Here is a 17,078-nt window from a genome sequence, read left to right as displayed (position 1 = left end):
GATTAATGTAATGTTTTCAAATACCCAGCTAAGACTGGCATGCATGCATGGTCACGCATCACGATTAGCTCTTGTGTGGCCTGAAATACCTGCTTGTATAAAGAAATAAACTGCACATATTCACATGGAAGCACCAAGGGGCAGGAATATGAGGAGTAAGGGAGGAACCAATTAACCTTATCTTCTACATGGTTTCAATTATCACATGAATAGTATGGAGAATAGAATGGAAAAGGAAAGAATGGCATTCTGACCTTCTCTGCGTCCTGTTCGAACAGACGCAGCTGGAAACACTGGTCCAGCTTCAGCTTCCTCATGTGCCACAGCTGTTGGAGATTTTGGCGAGTCCCGTGCAGCTTGTCCAACAAACCCGTCACTTTAGCTACTAGGTTGTGTGCGTCCGCATGTGTATGGAACCCGTGATGATGGTCGTTGGAATCTCCACTAGCTCCACCAGTGCGGTTAACGTACCCACTATCACTGCTACCTCCACCTCCTGCAGTTTGTGACTGTAGCCGTTGTAGCAGCCTTCGTCCCTGTGAATCTAGCTCCTCTACCGAGGCCTTAGTGGCCCTTTTCTTCAGTGCTGCATGTTCTTCCATGAGCCTCCGAGCCCCCTCCAGGTCCCGCGGGAGATCACGCTGGGACAAGGTGTCCTGGAGTTCCTCGAGGCGTGCCAGTGCCCGCGCTGCGTCACTGGCAAAGGTCTCAAATGACAGCCGCACCTGAAACGAAAGTTAAAAGTGACCTGCATTTTCCGAAATGGAATGAATTTCAGTTACTTAAGTAATGGCAAAAGACAAGACTTGCAGAGAAAGTCCTGCTCAGAATAGTTAGATAGAGTTTCTTAATTAAACATAAAAAGCCATGTCAGAGGCTGGTGTCTTTGTGCATGACTTTTAAAGAGCTGAAGAAAAAGAGAAAGTATCCAAACCTCAATCCAGTCATCGTGGTTGTACTCTAAGCTGCCCTCAAAGTCAGCTGTCAGCTGGGATGGGTCCACAATCTTGGATAAACCCTCTAAGGAGACCATTACCGTCTGGTGCAGGTGGGTGGGACAAATGAAGAGAGGAAGTGACAATAAAGTGATAGATGAGGTAAAAGAAGGGTGAATGCAGGCAAAGAACAGAAGTCAAAAACATTAGTAACAGACAGGAAGGATAAACAAGAGACAAACCACCACAGTTTAATTATCATCATCTTCATTTTCCAAACTAATCGAATGTTAACTTGTCAAAATATTTCCCAATGTCAACCCTAGACTATGAAAAGAATGTGTAAAGTCAGTGGCTCCCCAGGTCTACTGTTTAGATAGGTGAGGGGACAAAACACAAAACATTCCAGACATTTTAAGAAGCATTCATGTTATCATTAATAAGATGGAAATACACAGACATAAACTCTTAAGTTAGTAAAAACAGAAACTGCTGACATTCACTAGAGCAAGAGGAACACAAAGAAAATGAAAAATAAACGGTCAGATTAAGGACTGGAATCTACCTGAGTACTCTCTGGTATATATGCTAAAATAACAGTGTTTTTTTTAACTTCAAAACAACACACACTTAAGGGTAAGAACTCTGCAGAGACTCAGCAGAGTTCTATAACCCTCCTGGTTATAATTGTGCCCTACTCAAATATAGTACATGTTTGACATCATAAAAAACAACAAATGGCTTGTCCAAACCCAACTCCCTACTGTTGGGACGAAATGCTTCGCCATGTCCTATATATCCTGTTGCCATAGTAACTGGGTCAGGTCTAAATATACCAGCGCCACATGCCCACACGGGACAGAACAGTGCCACTGTCACCGAGCAGCAGTCCAATTAGAGCTGATAAATTAAGATAGATGGCTATGCTAAGCTAACAAGAACACTAATAGCTTACAACAAATTGTTCATCTTAAAATGCAGTGAGGTAATAAGCACAACTGATATAGCTATCTCTTGTAGAAAAAATAAAACAATCACAAACATGTATACTCAAAAGAGTCTGTAACACTAATGGTCCATCAACAACATCCACAACAACAATACTAAAGCTAGATGTTAAAAGGATTAGTTGTGTGTATTAGAAGTAGTTAGGTTAAGAGTATGGTGTGTCACCCACCTCAAATTCAAACTTGGAGCTGCCGAAGTTGGTCCTCTGCTTCTGCCAGAAGTTATCTGGCTTGATGATGAGTGCGACGTGGATACAAGAAGGGAAAGAGTCCTGGAGGATCTTCAGCAGAGGTTTGATGCTGTCCCACTTAGAACCACGCATGTCCACAATGACTGTGAAGCCATGTCTGGCCACCTCCTCACTGCAAAAAACATGAATAAAGAAGTAAAAGGCTACACTAAAGAGCAAATTAACAGATGATACGATATATTGCATTTAAATGATTTTATTATGCTAACATGAAACCATTAGGGGAGCTTAGGGGAGAGTATAAACAAGATACAGAAAAAGGACAAAAACAATCACATGAGTGAGCTAAAAGAAACAATGTCAAACTATTCTGTCACAGCATTGTCACTGCCCATGTAACAGAAATAGAGACACTATAAATCTTTTTCTGAAAGGTCTGTTATAACTGCAAAGATGCCAAAAAGATTTAAAGTCCAAACATCCCATACAAATCTCCAGAGCATCTGTGGAGGGAAAAAATTGTTAAAACATTCAAGCGTTGAAATTTCCACTGCTGCTTACCAGGAGTCCCGCTGCTGTATAAGTCCATAAAAGGTTGTTTCTCAGTGTTAAAGGCTTTAATCTGAATGTGTCTAGCTAGGAGACAGAAACAGACGCAGGCCCTCCTGCTCTAACTCACTCTGACCTCACTCTCTGAAAACAGAGCGGCGGCCAAATGGGTAGAGAAAAACAGAGTGTAGAGGGGGGAGAGGAGAGAGAGGGAGATGGGGGAGAGAGAAAAAGAAAGAGAGAGAGCGCAAGAGAGACACAGATGTAATAAAGACAGAAGAAATATTTAGACAGGAGAAAGAGAAATCAAGCTGAGGAGAAGAAGCTGACCTCCTTCTGAGTTAGTGACAGCTGGGTCCTTCTGAGCCTCAAACTGGATGGCTGGCCACCTCCGACAGACCTGGTCTGGATTCAGACTGGTTTTTATACATAGTTTTGAGCACTTTTTTTTGAGTTTTAAAGAAAAGATTTTGTTCCAGATGTCACCATCTGATTACTAGCTTGTTCTTGGACTTTAATACAGAATTGCAAACTATCTGCACTATACAAACATTTGTATCCTACTGACAACCATTGACTGAAGTATACGCAGAAATTGAGTATTTTTTGATTTTGCCTCTGACATCCCAGAATGCACTTAAGGAGACCTGCAGAAACCTGGAGTCAAACTATACTGTGAAAAAGACTTAAAAGCACTCAACCTGCAAAAGCACAAGAGTGCAACAAAGAAGCAGCAGAACAGAAGAGAGCAAGCTTCCCTCCTGGCTAATCACAACTGACTCCAAACAGAGCAGCCTGGAGCTAAGTGTCAAATGTGAAGGAAAAGGTGCTTCTAGACTTAAACGTCAGCGATACACAGAACTACAGAGCAAAGACAAGCTAACTGTTTTTTAAGACCAAGAGAAAAAGGAGTGGCAATCTACATATCACTTTGTTTATTTAAAAGTGATCCACTCTAACTAGACGTTGGTGTAACAGGGTGTTACTAAATAGTGGTAAGCTACATAAAGGAGTAATGGCTTTTTACTAGACAGTTAGGAAGAAGAGGGGGGTTCTTCACACTGAATCCAAAATTAAACCTTTCCTGCTCTTTGCAGCCTCAGGCAATGCTTTAAATCCAAGCAAGGTGGGAAAGTCTGACACAAAGAAAGTGTTGAGACGTGTGTGAGTGTGACTGCGTAAGGAGCCAAGAGGAGTCTGTTTCAAATTAACGTAGCCTCAAGGATCAAGAATAGGGTCCATAAGTCAGCGCATGTGCATATGAGTTTGTGTCTATGTTCACAGTTTGTGTATGTTTCCTAAGAACAATTCCTACCTGGGAATAGTAGCCAGGTAGGCTATGAGCCTGCGCAGGTCTTCGGGTCGTATTCTGTCATGGTTGCTCCGTGCTGGAAAGGTGAGAACAGGACCTCCGCGTCTGTCTCTGCCACCTTTGGGTAGAAATAAGATGACAAAAATGTCATTAAATAACTGCTTTGTCCAATTTAGATAATGCTGATATGCTGCAGCACGGCTGGTGTCAATAAAAATTGTTTTCTCTATATATAAAATGAATTGCTACTGTATTGCCAATGTGATGGCATAGCAACTTGTCCAGGGTTCTTCCCTGCTTTTCACACATTAATTCTATGACAGAGCATCCAGAAACACATAAACTCGAGATTTACATAAACTCCACACAGAACTTTCAGCTATCGTATTAAGCAGAATAAATGAACAGATTGTTTTTTTCCCTTTAAATGCTTAGTCTAAAATTAAGTTCACATAGGACTAGATAACCTACAGAATACTACCGCAAAAAGATGTACAGAGAGTGCAGTGGTTCTCTGAGATGACAGCCACTTATTTGTATGGGTACCATCTGTGAATATTTCTGCAGTTAGTCATGACCATACTGAGTCAAATTGAAGAGTCAGGGGTCAAATTAGTCTCATGATGACAAGACTAGCAATAGCCTCTCAGTCAGACTGCAGTAACAAACACTGAGTATTAACGAACAGGGGAAAACACTTTCTCACACTCAGTCACAATTACGGCAATGCCCATGCAGTTAACACTAATGATGCAAAGATCAGGTCAGCACCATGACGAGCCAGAAACAGTTAAGAGAAACTGAAATAATCTACGAAGTAGTAAAGGAGAAGCAATGAGAAGCTTGAATAGATTTCTACACTTGAAACATGAGCCGTTGTATTTTCAAAGCACTCAAGTCTCCCCCAGGCACAATTTAATTTGGAATGGCTGACTTGAGGGGCATCTACGCAAAAGTACAAGTCTGGTTTGGCTATGACTCCCCTTCACTGAAAATGAAGTGCAACTGTATAGGTCTGACCTGAGAGAAAGGCGACCTTTTCCTTGAGGATGGGAAGCACATCAATGGCCTTCATATCCTCATTGCGATGAAACCCTGAAACAAAAGAGAAAAACAGAGACGTCAGCGAGGTGGGGGGCAATCAACAGACTAGACGAATAAAGAATGGCCGGTTGATCAGCAGAGTAATTAAACCAGTCTTAATCTTTGCTTTTATTTTCACACTGTGGCCAAGAGCATTTGATATGTTTAGTATACTGTACTGAGTTGGTCAGTGTTTGCTGATAATGCTTCAAGATTAACACTGCTTTTTTTTATCCAGATGACATCAATCAAACCTCTCAGACTTTCATCATTGCACTATCTACTTATCCCGGCCTACTATACCATTGGATTTTCCACCATGGTCTTGCCTGCTCCGTTGCGGTATGTTCTTCAAATGTCAAGTCTTTTGCCTCGCCTCCTCAACAGATGGCACACTGGTTAATACCAGGATGCAAGATGGAGCAATTCAACACACACACACACACACACACACACACACCAACTGACTTATCTCTTTGGCGTGTCAGAGCAGTCAGTCATGAAGACAACTGATTTAGATGGTCCACTGAACAGAATAATGTAAGGATGTGTGATACAGTCAAATACCACACCATATTTTCTTAATGCCCAAAGTATGACGCATCTGATCGCTTTTTTCAAATCCAGTGCATTCTCATTTGGTTAACATTAAACATTCACTGCTACAATGTTATGCATTGGAAAGCACAATAACCTATAGTTGCTGTTAGTAAAAAATACACATCAATCATGATATTGACCGCTTTGATCACTGAATGTATGAGTGCATGCAAGGGAGGAGGTGGGGTGGTGGTGTTGGGGGGTGTAGTGCCTCTCTGCAGATGCAGTAAGCTGGTGATGTCACTAAATATTGTCTCAATGTAGCTGTGAGTCATCTATCTCACATTTACACACAGACAAAATATAATAGGAACATGTATTTGAAGTTGCGAGCGAACAGCAAATCATTTATTGAGCTCTATGTTTAATTATCTTAAATTCTATCATACGGTACATCACTGATACCAACTGAGGCACAACTCACTTAAGGCTTGAAATGGCTGCATATGCATAGCCAGCCTGCCGCTTTTGACTATCCATCACGCTGTCATACTTATATTCCTGCTGACGTGTCTATTAAAAAAAATTTAAATGGGATGAAAAACATGAAGAAATATTTTAAGCCTGCTTTTGTAAACATAAACAGGGAGATAAATACTGTAGGGGAAAAAGCTAACTACTTTACATAAACACTGTGCTGCTTTGACAGTTATAATATAAACATTTTAATCACACTGACTACAAATGGAAATGAGCTAATTAGATAGTGGGTAGACTGCTGGGTGCTGAATCATGCACACATACACACACCGAATGCCCTCAAATAAAAGGCAGTCATGATTCTAAATTCATTTTAAACTACAGTAAAGCCCTACTTTCAACAAGGAGCCAGTGATTATTCAAAGTTGAGTACTTGCTCTCAATTTTTGAAAATTATTCAGACCACAGCTTGACACAAACAGGGAGCAAAGTAGTAGAATGAAGACATTTTTCAACACGAGTATCATTAATCCTGTGTCTACTTCTTCCAGGTTGAAAATGAGTAACAACCTGAGGCAATGCAAAGTAAAGACAGAGAGGGAATGGCAGAAAGCTTCAAAAATGGATGGAGAGAGATAGATAAAATGATAAATAGATCAAAGGCAGGCTGACAAAGACATAGAGTGTGTGGTATAAAATGACAGGAACAGAGAAGCACAGGCTGAAAATTATTCAAGCGAGACGGCGAGGAGAAGAATGTGGGGACGGACAAAACTGCAGTGTAGAGCGAGACAGATAATAATACAGACAGAGGAGACTGCTGAAAGAGACAGCTAAATAACTCCTACATGTTTTAATGGTTCCTGTAATATCGATTTCATCCACGGTCTGAGGGAGTTAGGAGAAGCAGTCAGGCCTGGATGACAGCGCATTAGCTCACTGTGTGGAAGTGGCTGGACTCAACACAAACGGACTCACAGATAATGTCACAACCAGCTGAGACAAGATGCGACTGAGGTAGCAATAATGGTTTCAATCTCTTTGCACGGCTGGTGAGAGGACAGAGAGGGGCAAAACAGATGAGTGAATCCCTCGCAATGCACACTCATGGTTTGTATGATCTCCTTATCTGTCGCTGACTGTGTCTTTATAACCTGCTGCACCTGTTTCTCATCCAATCCCCCTCTATCTGTCTCACATGGACTAAGAAGACTGAGCATGGCAATGTGGAAAATTCCACATAAAGTGTTGTATGGTCATAAAAAATGGAGAGCAGCAAAATATAAAAAGCTGTTGGTGAAGAGTAAGTTGCTTCCATGGTACGAGGGCCAATTACTTGTGATGTCAACAAGTAAAATAGGCACATCCACATACAACCACAGAGTCTTTTCTAAATTTCGTCATGTTTATATGCAGCGATAACCCATACAATATCCTGCAGAAATAAAGAATTACCCTACACACTGTGATTCATCGCCTCTTGCTATACACACACACTAACACACCAGAACACACACGACAATCTCCTCTCTTCACTACACACAACTCCTCATTTACAAGTCTGCCGAGCATGAAATAAAGCTTTTCAATCAAGACGGCTTGTTCATAACACACTCATAATGAGAGCAATCCATTTCACTGGCAGCCTGCACTCAGTGCCCTGTAAAGTGAGGCGGAGTGCATCATGTCCAACCAAGAAATAAGGTTCTTACAGTGAGCTTTTTTGTAATTATTATTTTTTGTAAATCTAGAATTAAAAGCAGAAAAAACACAGAGGAGAGAATAGAGTGTTTTTCCACCCGTGCTCACTGGGGCATGTGTGCATAGCAGGAAATACAAGGTGATGACCGCGAGATCAACTGCACACACGACAGGCAGCAGATAATTTGGACATAAGCAATGCAGGCGTGGCCGATGCCAGTATGTCATTCATAACACACACACACACACACACACACACACACACACACACACACACACACACACACACACACAAGTGCACATGCTCTTTAGCTCTGCAAATTTAGTATTTGACCCATCTTGTGCATACATTCATCAAAGGGACAACGATAGTACGTCATGTGGCTTATCAGCTATGCAAGTGTAAGAGTGGAACTATTTGTCATATTGGTAATTTGCAATGCCACTACATATTTAGGTAGTTGGTGATGTTCTTGAATCATTTCACAATCTTTTTGTAGCTCTTAACCATTTCATAAATGCAGTAACAGCAATAAGCAATAGTAGGCTAACAGCTATAACAATTCAGTGTACAAAACAGTGGAATGCTACAAGACAAAGCCATAAAACAAATGTATTTTTCTCCCTTGTCTTGAGAACTTGGAGACAGTTATTCATAATAATTTATTTGATATCCATTCAGGGTCATGCCTGCATGCAAATAGTTAGACTGATTTTGTATTAATGCAAACTTTCTCTGCTCAGAGAGCAACTTGTTTAATTTATGCGGCTCAGACTTGAGACAACCTTTTCGGTTTAGCAGTGATATTCAAGTAAAACACACAACCACAGAGGTAAATACTCAAAATTGTAGCTTACATTTTTACTTGAAGACAAAGAATAACTGAGCTTACACACGGACTGAACCGTTTCATGCTCAGTTTTTAATAATTTCTCAGTCTTTGTTTTTTCAAAGCTTGATTCCAAAGTCACTTTGAAAGAATTTCACATGCAGCCTGAGCTGTGAGTACACTGTATTTTCACTCCTGTTGCTCTGCCTGAATTTAGAAAGCAAACAGACATGAGAGCAAGAGGCAGCGTCACAGATTCACTCTGCTCAACCCTTCTTCTTCTCGTCTCTCCACAAGGATTGTGCCCTAAATCCTTAAATTCACACTGCTGTGTATCAGAGGCAACACGCAGAAAGTGTGCCAATCCATTTCCTTTTCCCCTCCTAACTCCAGATGGGAAACACTCGCATGCTGATCTGAATACACTTCCACAGAATAGAGTGTGTTCGTGCCTTGTACCAATTCTTTACACCACAGACTGAAAACATCCTACATCTTTTAGAATCCAAACTGGATTACAGACTTGTTTCTAGAGTGTTTTAATGAGATATAATAGGGAACGCATGCACTAAGTTTAGATCAGAATGGACATAAAAAAGTTTATTTAACACCTGACCAAAATTGTAACATGTGAAGGGATAAACGCAACCAATTTCTTCCCCTAGAAGCATCATAACTCCAGCTCATAAACCCAAATTGAACACAACTGCATACTCGTGTCTTCTTTCCACAGCACTTCAGAACAGACGGCCTCAGTGCACTGCGCCAATCCTTTAGACCACAGGCTAGACTGTACATGATACATCTGCACAGCCTGGCACGCCGCATGATGCCAATCCTCTGGCTCATAACCTCGTAACCTCAAACTCACAGCAATTACAAGCTAGTCTGTATGTGTAGTACAGCAGAACAGACCAGGCCTGATATATAATACTGCAGAAAAAGTACAGTAATTCCCCATGGCTGTTGTGCTGACCGCCTCAGCACGGACCTGATAACACACATTCCTGCTGTGAGCGACAGGAGGATGAGTATGGTAAGATTCAGTGCACTAGTCACTGTGAAATGCATTTTCTACCAATAATGTGAAACCAGCACTTCATTCAGCAATATTTCATAATACAGATGCAACAAATGGGTTCTCATTATTTATTTGTAATCACAGCTATATAAATGTAAGCTCTTTTAGTGTTTGCTATGCGCAGATTTACAGTGCATGTGACCGTGATGGATTTCAGATGGCTTGTTCATACTTCACTTCTGGGCTCTGACCCAGAATGTGAACCCTACTATGAGTGGAAAGAGACAATTGGGAGGCATTTGTCACACTGCTCAGCCTGGTTTGGCTCAGTTTGACCCGACTTGGATGGGCTTAGAATGCAGGGAGTTTTTGGGAACAGCGCAGAAACAGAGGAAGTGTGGGAGCGGACTGGTGTAGTCATTGCCGAGCTTGAGTTAGAGGGAGTGTGCACTGGTCTTAGGCGTGTGTGTGTGTGTGTGTGTGTGTGTGTGTATGCCAGCTTGTGTGTGTGTGTTCGTGTGTGTGTGTGTGTGTGTGTGTGTGTGTGTTCTGAACTGTGTTTCACTGTGCAGCAGTATGACTGACACCCTTTGCAGGGCTCTAACAATAGAGCTCCCTTGGAGAGAGGGATGTGCCACTTTATCAGCTTTTTGGGTAAAACAGAACCCAGGCAGAAAGCAGAGCACGGGCCACTGTGGATCCTAGAGGGAATTCACTTCAGCACAACACAAAACTGATTTCTCACTCTGAGAAAAGTAACATCAGTGTCTTCCAGGAGTTTGAAACAAGCCAACAGTAGCTCTTTTGAGTTGCACTTAAAGGTCAACCATAAAAATACTGAGTGGACTAGCACATTCAAACTTACCTAAGTGCTGACTTACACAGTTTGATGTTGAACTAAAATTAGCATTCTTTAACAATTTCACCCACTTAAATGAACAATTCAGCTTTTAGCTCTGTAACCACAGTTTGTTTTTATCTTTTTACACTATCTACTCTCATCACATGTCTGCCATGTGAAGATGCCATGTTGTGTACTATTTCTGCTTAACCCCCAAGTGTGTAGGGATATCAGGCTGCTATAGCCTTACATGTTGTTGTGGGCAATATGAGTGCTGAGCGTAGTCTAGATGATGGGCTGTTACAAGCAGGTTGTTTGTCACGCTGCCTGTGTGACAACCCTGACTAGAATAACAGCAACCGCATGTTGCCCCGGTGCAACAGGATGATAAGATAAATAACTACGAGCTTTATCTTTCCCTTGTTCTGCCTTCTGCTCCATTTCTCTATCTTTCTTTCTCGTCAACTGTATATCCTTTTCATTTATTTATTTCCCTATCTTTTTACTCTTGCATACCCTCAGCCCTTCTATCCCACCCTCAGATACAAAGCCACTTCTAGCAGCCTCTATTCTACTCTAGTTCCGTGACCTTCAGCGGGAGCTGGCAGGGGGCCTGGGGACTGTGGTGAGCTCAACTTTCATCGGGTTTCTCATATTGTTGTTACAGTGTGGCTTACAGTAAAAATAACACTTTGCTCCTACCGCAACCCCTCGACCTGGATATAACCCCTAAGCACAGCATAAAAGGGTATGAATAAGTCATAACAAATGGGAAGGGTAGGAAACAAAAACTAATCTCATGGTAGAGCTCTGGCACTGTGCTTAAATGTTCAATCTGTAACTGCAGTGTGGCGCCTTCAGATAAAACAATAAAACTGAGAAAAGCCAGAACTAATTCAAGCCTTTTTGCTTGACAGAACTAATTCAAGCCTTTTTGCTTGACTTATCCTAAAACAAACCTCTCCTTCTCAAACACAAACATGAGCATTGGAGACAAATAAACAGGCACTGTATTACTACAATGCAATTAATACTTTTACTATTAAAGCACAATGGGTATTTCTTTTCAGCACATCGATACCAATATTTCCAATCTTTTACTCAAAACAAATAACCTAAATGTAACTCTTGACCACAATGTCATATAAATAATTCCTAATTAAGCATAACACAACAAAACCTTAGGGACGCCAGAGTGAAACAAACATATTCACCTAAATATATCCCACAGATTAAGACCTCCCTGAATGAACAACTCATCACACAGAACAGAGAGAACAGAAAGCTCTGTAAATCATGTCCACACCATCCGGTACAACAAATCCAACTCACACACTAAATATAACTCTTATTTAGCACAGGGTGTGAGCAGCGCTAAAATAAACAATGGTCAGCAGTCTTATGCAAGCCAGTGAGGGTGCATATGAAGGCTATTTCACTGAGCTGTTTGTGAGGTCAGTAAAGGGCTACACATAACACCGCACACATTTCTGAAATTACACTTTCAGTGCTGCAACATACGTGTGTAGTAAAAGCGGTAACAATAATATACTCTAGAAGATAAAATTCTGAGCGCACACACAACCTGGAGACAGCCCAGGGGTGAAAATAATATATATTATAATAATATTTAAAAATAATTAATAATATATTTTTATTTAACACACACACACACACACACACACACACACACACACACACACACGCTTACTGTTTTATTTATTTATTTTATTTTACTTGTTTAATGAAATGTATGGGGTTGATTGTTCTTAGTATGTAAGATGCTTTGGCAATATTGTTGTTACACATTCATGCCAATAAAGCTAATTTGAATTTGAATTGAAAACATGCTGCACAATAAGAAAATGTGTAAGACTGTTTGTGTGTAAAAGCGGTATGTGTGTGTGTGTGTGTGTGTGTGTGTGTGTGTGTGTGTGTGTGTGTGTGTATGTATGGTTGTTTCATTTTTAATCTGGTTAACGTTGTAATAAACCTTGACAGAATATAAGTACTGTATGTTTTCTTATTATTACACAACAGCTGTCTCTCTTTTCCTTTCACACCTCAGTGAGCTTGGATAACAACCTCACCTCCATGTACAATTTAGAAATCTCCTCTTTTTTTTTTCTTTGTTTCTTGTTTCTGTCTGTCTCTCTCTCTCTCTCTCCCTCCCTTTCTCTCCCTCTCTCCAACGGTCTTACCCCGTCCCTGTTTTGACTCTATTGACTTCAGACATACTTAGTGTTCCCCTAGGCCTCACTATTGGCAACCCTTTGTGTTACTTGCCAGTACATGACGCTGTCTTTTTTATGATTTTATGTCCACACACTTTCACATGGCTAAATTTGGAAGGATGAGAACATGAGAGTCAGTGGTGCACCAACAGTCAGCACTGTTGACAGGCACAATACCTTTTGGGTATTGTCAGTATCAGGAGAAAAGACTGAAGCAGCAGCCCTTTGATTGGAAGCACTTGTCTTGTCATTATCAACTTTCTGCAACTACATTCTGTAATTGTCTAGCATTTAAACAGAGGGGCCGTTGTTCCTCCCAAGGTGCATAAAAATGGGACATCTACTGTATCTCTATGTGTGTAGAGTCTTAAGTTTTAAAAGTCTGCAACAAAGTGGGTCATCTACTAGATGGCAGGTTTAAATTTCTATGAACAATAACTATTGGGACAACATAAAAGAATTATGCATTGATACTTTAGCTTTTATGAGGTCTGACAAAGAACTTCTCTATGGATCTTAATATAAAAGTAAAACGGTCCTTTACAAGGGCAAAATGTTAACCTGTCCCAAGTGAAAAAATTGATCAACTGATTGCACAGTCATCATTACAGTAATTTAGACCCATGACTTGCACATTTTCTCATGGGTCTTGGGATATGTCCATATAAATTAAACTATGCCAGAACCTTTATAAATCCTCCCTAAGCTTGCCTTGTTGTTGAGTGCTCTCCTCATGACAAATAGCACTATTTCTCCTAATAGCCTCACAGGAGTCATCTCCTCAGACATCTGCATTCATTACCCTTACAGGAGGCAAGTCTTGTTGATTGAGTAAGAGGGGATGAAAAAGAACACTTCCATTCTAATTGAGAGCGATGGCTGTTATATCTTCTAGCTACCTTATCAGAGTATTTGGGGAAGTAAAAGCCAAGTTTGATGTTATGGACTGTACTTGTCTAATAGTTTGCCTGCTGCACTGTGCTTAAGGCACAGGCCAGCTGTCCTGGCTGACCTGTTTCAACACCCGGAACAGATCTTCCATGGCTAGCAAGCCATAGCAGGGTGTCATCTTTAGCCATAGTATAGCTTCAATATTCAAACAAAGCTCTACAGTATGCCCAAGTAACTTTGTTTTCTATTTATACCCTATTGTAACAAAAACAGTTTTGTGTCTATGTAGCACAGCACAAGTGGAGCGCAATGACCCATATACTAAACTGAAAACAGGACACCTTAAGCATGAGGGGTGGCGGTAAAGTGTATAAAAAGACAATAATGTGCATATATGCAGCGGCCTTATGTGTCCCCTTCACTTTCTAGAAATATCCCCTCAATTTTCTCAAACATAAGACACACACACACACAGACAATTAGCAGCATGTGTCAGCTTAACAATACATGTCACATTCCCTCCATTCACACGCCAATGGCACAGCCTTAATTGAGGTGCTATTTGTGAGACCACGGCAGTTAAAAAAAACACAAAGCAATTTAATACATAAATGATATCTAAAACATCAGCACTTAACAAAATATTATGAGGTCTTTGATCATTAACAATGAATTAACAGTAAACACATATTTTAGAATTTAATGGTTTCTTAAATACCCATCAACCAAAGTTAATATAATGATGTATTTTGACTACAGACATGTTCCTGTCTCAGTACTTCTACTGCATTCTTGATAAACATAACAGCATACATTTATGATTGCAGATGATACTCTACCTGAGAGTCTGATCAGGGTTTTTCCAGCCTGGGCATACTGCCAGCTGTGGTTATCCAGCACAGCCATTGTAAACCAAAACCAGCATTGAACCGTTGAGATCAATCCAGGCCTACACAACACCCTGCACAGGTCTACAGCGGTTATCACCCTACCAGTTCTAGCTTTCTAACTGTACCATTGTTGCGTGGCGAGGAGGCAACTGAGCAACAGCCGTGCCATTATTGGCCAACGCCCTGCACCCATTGAGCTGTAGAAAGCCAAAGGCACTGCCAGCTCCTTTTTGCCTTCACCAACTGCCCCCCCCCCCCCCCCCCCCCCATGTCACTAACCCCTCCCCAAAACAAGATTTAGTAACAAGTGGTGCTTTGCATTAAACAGTTTCTCCCCTTGTGTGTTTGGCTAGCTACTCACAGGGAAAAAAGTTAAGCCAGCCAACAGTTGTTGCTAGTGGATTTGCGGTGAAATAGGCTTTAATAATGATGGGTTGTAATCTTCTCTTTGACTAATACTTTGACTCTGTTGGTGACTGTGAGCTTTTGCACAAGAGCAGGACCCTTAATGTAAATAATTCCTTCCTTATCTTTACAGGTGTATTATCAAGTGGACAGTGAGTATTTACCTACCTTATGAGACACTGAAAATGTTCATCTTGTTTTCTTGAAATATGTAACAGACGTTTGCTGCATGAACATGAATTGCAACAAGTCACATGTAAAGCTTTTGTATTTGACCCTTCACGCCATCTTGACATCAATAAACCTCAAAAATACTCAAACAACATGTTCATCGGTACATAAATTCATTGAGACTAAATTATAGTGTTTCCAACTTGAGCAAGGCTAAATTTGATCCAAAAGCTCGTGCATATCTACTTTTATAAAACAGTTGCTTAGTTGGTAGATAATATCTTGTGAACAGAGGAAACTAAACAAAGGGCTCATTCACTGTTTACTCCTAGAGAGAAATTAAGCTTCTTTGTCGTCCTAAAAGGAAAAGTCAAGGGGGGGATTACCATTATTTTTCCAAATTGTGAAGAAAGCCTCTATAAGCTCTAAAAATGGGTTTACAAGACATGGAGCTCAAACGCAAGGCCAAAAGAAGTCATCAAAGTCAACAAAAACTCCTGTGATTAAGATGCATCAACCCCCCAGCTGTAGCGAACACACTATTGTGACATAAAAGTGTTGACATAATGGACAGGTTGCATTATGTGCAAGCATTTCGGACCAAACTCCAATCAAAAAATAAAAAACATTAACATAAACATTTCCATCCACATTATCTTTGGTCTATCCTCTAAGCACTTTGTGGGACCACCTACCAGGTGTGTTAGCCATCTGACATAGTTCCATAGACAGCCGACCCTGCCTGTCCCTGAGAAAGCCCATGGAGTGGAAACGGAACAACATGGTCAGACTAGCCATGTTCTGTGTCACAGATAAAATTTGTGACACAAAGGAGCTTCCAAAAGCGGTGATCCTGTGCGAAAGAATTTAGATCCCCAACACTGAAGTGTTAAAAATGTTGGCTTGGTTGTGGAAAGTGAATTAATTAGTTATTATTCAGGCACAAAGAAGCTGAGAGCTAACTGTGCTATGCTGACGGTGTTTCATGTCTTGCCTCAGTGTGTGAGAGCCTTCTCTTGTCTCTGTGAGCAGAAAGTAAGGACTGTCCTGCTGTATGTGGACGCATGCAGTCCAGGTCACATATCTGAATAATCCTGTTGGAATAAATAACTGAGAGGGATTGTCACCTCTGAGAAAGAGGCATGTGGTGGGGGCAACAACATAACATACAATGTCTAGGGGGGTTTATAACACATTATAGTGTTATAAACCCCTTAGACATTGTTAGCCTCACCATATTCAAGAAATGTGATGAAATTGAGAAGAAAAAGCTGTGTGTACATATGGGAAGGGGTTACCCTGGGAACAATCGTGATCTTTTACCCTTTTACCCACATGTTACCCAGGCATGTTGCTTTCTGTAATCTTTAATTTGCTAGTCTTCACTTCATATCTAGCTTATAATAGAATATGAATTCACCAATAGGAGGTGTAATATTCTTTTCACTAAAACACTGCGGCCTTAAGAGCATCCACTGTCTTACTGTTGCATGTTGAGCTGTTAAGAGCTACAGAGAGACAAGAGCAGAAAGACCATGAGAGAAGTAGTGAGTGTGAGAGGGATCGACACTATAAAAAGGCATAAAAGCTCTTTTCAGCGCTGAGCGTCCATGTGTATCTGTCTGCCTGTTAGCCCACAACAGTATACAGTACAAACTCACTGGGCAGCCAGCTGAGTCGCATCGACACATCAATGAAGTAGAGAGGAGGACGCTTTGTACGGCTCAGGGAACACCATTCATCACCTTCTTCTCTCCAAACTATGCTCCGATTGTCCCGCCGCGCAACAAAACCAAGCCAATAAACCACAGTGCACCAACTAACACTTGACAGGCAGGGTGCAGAAGGGAGAGAGAGACAGACAGGGAGAGAGTCTGTGGTCCACTATGTTACTAACTGCCTCAGAAGAAAAGAGGACAGAGAAGGAAAGAGGAAGGAGAGAAAGTGCTTGAGACAACACCACGTCAGCTGTCCTTCAATCATTTTCGGACAGTTGT

General features: G+C 41.1%; 1 protein-coding gene across 3 annotated transcripts in view; it reads right to left on the bottom strand.

Annotated features, from left to right (window-relative positions):
- LOC123967709 (triple functional domain protein-like) overlaps positions 1-17,078 on the bottom strand; it is a 110,040-nt gene that overhangs the window by 43,665 nt on the left and 49,297 nt on the right. For all 3 annotated transcript variants that reach the window (XM_046043900.1, XM_046043898.1, XM_046043899.1), the window contains 5 exons: positions 5,015-5,089; positions 3,998-4,112; positions 2,113-2,305; positions 935-1,039; positions 255-725 (listed from right to left, as the gene is read on the bottom strand). In XM_046043900.1, the coding sequence (XP_045899856.1) occupies positions 255-725; positions 935-1,039; positions 2,113-2,305; positions 3,998-4,112; positions 5,015-5,069 (939 nt within the window). In that variant the 5' untranslated portion in view covers positions 5,070-5,089. The remainder of the gene's footprint in view (positions 1-254; positions 726-934; positions 1,040-2,112; positions 2,306-3,997; positions 4,113-5,014; positions 5,090-17,078) is intronic.

The sequence above is a fragment of the Micropterus dolomieu genome, linkage group LG03, assembly GCF_021292245.1.
Source record: "Micropterus dolomieu isolate WLL.071019.BEF.003 ecotype Adirondacks linkage group LG03, ASM2129224v1, whole genome shotgun sequence".
NCBI lineage: Eukaryota > Metazoa > Chordata > Actinopteri > Centrarchiformes > Centrarchidae > Micropterus > Micropterus dolomieu.
This window is presented reverse-complemented; position numbering and strand designations above follow the sequence as displayed.